Source organism: Epinephelus moara, chromosome 22 (assembly GCF_006386435.1).
Source record: "Epinephelus moara isolate mb chromosome 22, YSFRI_EMoa_1.0, whole genome shotgun sequence".
In the NCBI taxonomy this organism is placed as follows: Eukaryota; Metazoa; Chordata; class Actinopteri; order Perciformes; family Serranidae; genus Epinephelus; species Epinephelus moara.
Genome location: NC_065527.1, coordinates 19,346,485 through 19,352,484, shown reverse-complemented (window position 1 = coordinate 19,352,484; position 6,000 = coordinate 19,346,485). Strand labels below are relative to the sequence as shown.

The 6,000-nt window shown below is 38.4% G+C and overlaps 1 protein-coding gene across 1 annotated transcript in view; it reads right to left on the bottom strand.

Annotated features, from left to right (window-relative positions):
- Window positions 1-2,425: 2,425 nt before the first annotated feature.
- Window positions 2,426-6,000, bottom strand: part of LOC126383777 (ras/Rap GTPase-activating protein SynGAP-like) — a 58,908-nt gene continuing 55,333 nt past the window's right edge. The window contains exon 21 of the mRNA XM_050034447.1: window positions 2,426-4,424. Coding sequence (XP_049890404.1) covers window positions 4,398-4,424 — 27 coding nt within the window. The 3' untranslated portion in view covers window positions 2,426-4,397. The remainder of the gene's footprint in view (window positions 4,425-6,000) is intronic.

Below are 6,000 nucleotides of genomic sequence, written 5' to 3'. Positions count from 1 at the left end.
CCATCTTTTCAAGTTATTTTTGAATTGTATTTAGCTTAAATGGTCACTTGCCAAAGATTGTGTCTCAATATTTTTGTGCATTTGGCATTGAAGATATCAAAAGTTCTTACTAGCAATATCTCTGTGTTCCTTATAACACCTGAGAGTCTGACAAATACCTGGAACATCTCATCCTGTAATTAAAAGGAGATTTGTATGGTTATAATGGTAACGGCACTTAAATACAATAGTAAACAGGACAAACTGTGATGGCAAAAGTTATATATAGGAAATCCTAAAATAGCAATGAACGAGCAACCAGGAAAGAAAATTATAACTCTTTGTTAGCATTGTCTCTTAAATAAATGGAGGTTTTTTTCTAGCCACATGGAATAAAGTATCCTCTCAGGTTGTGGTATGAAGATTTCAGAGGTAGCACACCGTACCACTGCAGCTAACACAAAAAAAAAAAAAAGTTTCAAGAATACATGGGCATATCATAGATTTTTATATCTTTATAAACATCTGTCAGATTATGGATTGCAACTTCTCATAAAATGAAAACAGAAGTGCAGTATAACATTTCAAAATACTGTATTGCAATGCAGGCCAAATAAATAAAACGCATATTTCAAAAGAGTACTTAAAACTGCAATCCAGTATTGTTGAAAGCACCACTGCTGTTTTGGTTACACAAACATAGGCGAGATACTTTAAGAATTTGTCGTATTGTTCCACAGAAATGTGCTATGCTGGGAAATTATTCAGCTCTCATCCCATGAACGCAGTCACGCCATAGCACTGTAGTTTCTGGATTGCAGCATTAAGAGTTAATAATATAAGAATCAGTTTTTACCACAAGTTCAACATGCCTGAAGGCCTACCCTTGATTTGAATACATTTTACATATAAGAATAGATATACATTAAGCTATTTTATACATTTCTGGTAACATAAACATATAACTTTGTATCATTTGATATTTATCTTGAAAGAAAATGTCTTTTTAAAGGCAAGAGGTTAAGATAAATTATATCAACCATGAAATCTGTAATATAAATGATTCTGACTAACATACGGAGTTAACCAACACACTGCTTATTAATTCATCACCTGACTACAAAAAAAGGACATTTAATATACAAAGTGTACAAGTTTTTTTGTATTGGCATTATTTTGGGCCCTGTGGCACAGACTGTAAGGCAGTCAAATCCTATGCACATATACTACATATCCCTGCTTGGAAACTCTTTATTGTTCTGTTGTTTTCACTGTCTCGCCTCTTTTTGTTGTCCAGTCATTTCTCTCAGTACTTTTTATGTTGTATAATGCAAAAGGCTGAATGCCACCCTCTTCTGAAAAAAACGGAAGAGTCAGCAGGTTGGATAAAAAAAGATGCCTTCCAAATAGAAAGCCATGTCAAAGGTAATTTTTTTTTTTGTACATTAGAATAATATCTGACAACAAATCGACTTACTCGTCCTCGCATTTAAAAAGCACATGCAGAACTGTTGCACATCTATGCTTCAGAAACATTAAACACAACAGATGAGTAATTCACTACTTGCTATAATATGATTTGTTTCCAGTTGCACATGTTCATAATCATAGTTATTAAAAATGTATTCATACAGCACTTTTCAAACCAATGTTACAAAGTGCTGTACAACAAAACATGAAAAGGCTAAAAAGATAAATAATGAGAATGGCAGACATGAAGGCTATGATTTTTTTTAGAGCTCTTCAGGTTGATTCATGACTTTTGAGGCTTCGTTAATTTACGCTTTAGACCAACACTGTCTCTCAGATGTATCTGTCAAAGAGACAACCATTTATTAAGAACTGTCGACTAAAGCTGAGCCCGGCTGCTGCTGAGAAGCTTCAGCTGTCATATCGTCTTTCAGATATTTCAGATAGCAAAACTTGTCTTAAAGGAATACCTCACCCCCCAAATGATCTGTTGTATATCAGTTACTCACCTCATGTAATGTTGAATTCAGGAAGAAAACTTTGGCATTCCTGCCAGCCTCCACAGTGAGCAAAGAATCCAAAATACAGATGATATCGTTTTGCTGTTTTTAAAGATGGACCCCAGTGACTCCAATTCATTAAGTATTTTCTCTGTTTATGGATTTTCGTTCACCATGAAGGCATGCGAGACAAACAGTTTTCTTACCAAATTCAAAGCAGCAGCTGATCATCGGGGGCTTAAGTGTTCCTTTACAGACAATTATAAATTGATGTAGTTTGTTTTCTGTAAAATTGGGAGGGGCACCCCAGTAAGTTAGTACTGCACTTCCATTAATTTAGAGGCCTCGTAAGACACAGATAATAAGGTCCCGTTTATATGACGACAATTTCAACCGAAAACTGTAAACTTATGTTGCATTTTGGCTGATTGTTTACACGACAGCGGCGTTCTGGGTGCCTAATAACGCAACGTTTTTGAGAACAGGTTCCAGAGTGCAATCTTTTGAAAACAGCACCGTCTCCGTTGTCATGTAATCTTGCACTATGCAGTTCCTCTGAAAACGCAGACTTTTCGCACATGCGCATTACGGTTCCAGTCAGTAGGCATGTGCAAGAAAGTTGACCATCACAACAACAATGGCGGACTCCCGAGCTCTGTTTGTGCTGCTCACCCTGTGAATTTATCAACGCTTCTCCAGCAAAGTTTAGGTTTACTGTAGCAACTCCACCTCGTCGTTCATCCAGATAAACGTTTGTGCGGTTGCCATTTTGTTTGTTTTTACATCACCGCTCTGTAGAAGGAAGTGCATGTGCTTGGGCGCGTGTTGTTTCATTACGTCACACCGCCAACTGCTGGCCTGGCATGTATATTACGGCGTTTTTGGTCATTTTTGCGGATCCGTGTGCACAGCCATTGTTATCAAAACGTTGTTGTCTGAAGGCGGAACTTTTTGCAAAACGAAAATGAGAAACAATTCCGTTTTCATTGGATCGTTTTCGTGTCCTAAAAGGAATGGTAAAGATCTAAGTAGCTAAGGCTAAATATCGGCAATCTTTGACCCCATTTACAGCTTGAATCAACATGCAATCTCTACCTGTATTTGGCAAAACAGATGTAAGTGCCAGGTTTAAAAGCGCATGGTCGGAATGTAATCAGATTGGCCAGAACACATCTGTAGGGCATTAGGCTTGTATCCGTACAGTGTTGCCATATTCCTAAGAAGAAAAAAAAATCTACCAAAACCACAAGTAGTAGCGGTAGCTAGCAAACATACCGATGTTTAAAGTGATTTAGAAATGGAGGACATCCGTCCATGACAATGCAAAGGCCCTTGGATCGGATATCATTTGGATTTGGAGTCTCTCCGCCCAAGCAGAGATATTATCATCTTAGACTTCTCCTCCAGAGCCAATAAAACCCCCTAAGGAATCGTTTTCACAGGCTGTGCTGTAAAATCAGTGGAGTGCCCCTTTAAGTTGAACATTTTCCTAAATTTTCACACGTCTCTTTCATGTCAGGTCTTTTATGAAGCACTTTGTATCACTGTTTTGAAATGTCTTATATATTCTTTATTATGATTAATATTATTATTACAAAGTGAACAAAACACATTATAATGTCAGATTATTTTTGTGAAGTATTTCCATTATTCAAAAGGCTTAGTCACTTTAAGAAATACTTCTTCTATACACTGAAAGTCAAGAGACTGTTGTTCTGGCTTTACACTGTGTGCCGAAGGAAACTGTAACCAACAGTTAGGTTTTGATTGTATTTAAAGCAGTTAGTTGATTGTAAGATTCATTTGGCATCTATGCAGATGGGATGGCTGTACTATAAAGGATGCAAAAATCATAATGATAACCACCTTTGCAGTGAGAATATGTTACTAAATGATTGATTCAGAATCAGATAGTAATATAGGTCTTTGCTTGGGCCCTGCATCCGAGGATCATAGATGGCAACTGATTTAACAACATGCTTGTTGCTTGTCACAGGCGTCACCATGAGGGGATATTGTGCTTGTAAAAGCCTTTTCTAGATTTTGTTTGCAGCCACTTAAGTGAGAAGTGGGTGTGCTGCTTGTAGCGGGGGAAATCATGAATCCGTCTTCATCCCCAGTGTTTTACGCATCTCTTCTCACGTGTTCCGATTAAATAAAGAAACTCATTGGGTTCAGTATTGCCATTGTTGTGGCATTGGCTTATATTTCAGTCAGAATGTGCAGATGATTGGCTGCACACGTTGGTCCTCACGCTTAACTGATTGTCATGTTCTGGTACAGGCAAAGTTTGTATATGTGCAAAGTTTTGTTTTGAGAACATTGAGATGAAGCCTCCAGTGGTCCTGCTGGATCCACTGCAGCGCTTTTCTTCATGGGTTTTTGTAGATCGGAATCTTCTTACACTCGAGTGACCATCATGACCTCTGGTCAGCTCGAAAGTGGCAGTCAGGATCCATAGCCCTGGTTGATAGACTGAAGGGAGAGAAAGCAGATGGAATTACAACTTCTCCATTTACAGCTTTCACGAGAGCACAAGTTTAAAGGAGTAGTTAGACACTTTGAAAAATATGTTGTTGTTTTTTCTTGCCAAGAAGTAGATGAAATATTCCAAAATATTACTCTCATGTCTTTAACAGTAAATATGTAGCATAGCTTAGCATACTGACTGGAAACGGGGGAAACAGCGAGCCTTGCTGTCTAAAGGTAACAAAATCTGTCTGCTAGCATCATTAAAGCTAACTAGCACTCGTTTTGCACTAAAAATAGCACGCAAAATTAGCATGCAAAAGAAATTGGCAACTCCTTTTCTATTGCCAGCAGGTAAGTATGCCTTTCTGTTGTTTTCTGGGGTGTCACATTCAACGTCACAAACGCTTCGGAAAACAGGATTAGTAGGCAGTAGAAAGCCGCAAGGAGGCCAGTGACAACTTTAGGGTGGTTATGTCTTTTTACATCTGTTACTTACTCAGGCCAAGCTAACACGTACACAGGTGTTTCTGAAAACTGGGTTTTTCCTCCACACACAGTTATAAAAAAATCTCCATCCAAATATCAATATAGTGAAAGAGTATCTACATTTGTGTCATGTAAAAAAGTCCTGTTAGCAAGGTTAGAACCAGCACCATTTTGGTCACGTCCACCATTGCACAAAATGTCACCTCATTTGTGACGCCTCACAAAGGATGTAACGGTGCACACCCTGACATTACAGGCCATTTTCCATGTGAACACAAACACTAAAAACTGTTTCCTGAAAATCTCCACCTTGGATGGAGACTTAAAAAAGGTCCTTTTTCAGCGACCTGAAATGCTGTGTGCATGTAGGAAAGAAATGTCTTAAAAAATATCCATATACATAACGACTAGGCCTCGGCCTCTCCTTCAAACTTGGCGCAACTAATTTGTGGTGGAGATGACAAAGAGTTGCAGAAGTTACCAAGAGAAGTGACGCGTGTCATAACATTGTGCTGGAAATGAGGCGAAAATTAGCCTGTCCACCCAGGTGTCATGTTTCCATAACTGCCAAACGGAGCTCGAACAAAAGCAAAAGCAAAATGTTGGGGGTTTCTGTCCAGTGGGAAAGGAGCTTAATTACCACATAATACCATGCTTAATCAATACAAGAAACAAAAGGTATAAAAATTTAAATGAATTTAATTTCTACACCTTTGCACCTACAGAGCCAGGCAAGCTGTTTTCCCCCCGTTTCCAGTCTTTGTGATATATATAAGCAAAACTACAACTCTAGTGTACAGACATGACAGTGGTACCAATCTTCACATTTATCTCTTGGCAAGAAAGCAAATAGACATAATTCCCAAATTGCTTTACTATTCCTTTAAATCTTAACTCTGTTTTCTGTCTTTGGGAAAGAAAAGACTTTCACACTGAAGGAATAGCAGTTCTCAACACTTACTTAGACAATGAGTCGAATAACTGAGACTCAATATCAGGGGAGTGGTTTTTTTGACGATAGTTTGAGCCAAAAGGACGGCTTGCAACCTAATCCTGCTTTACTGCGCTGTAAATGGGGCAGCAGAGTTTGGAC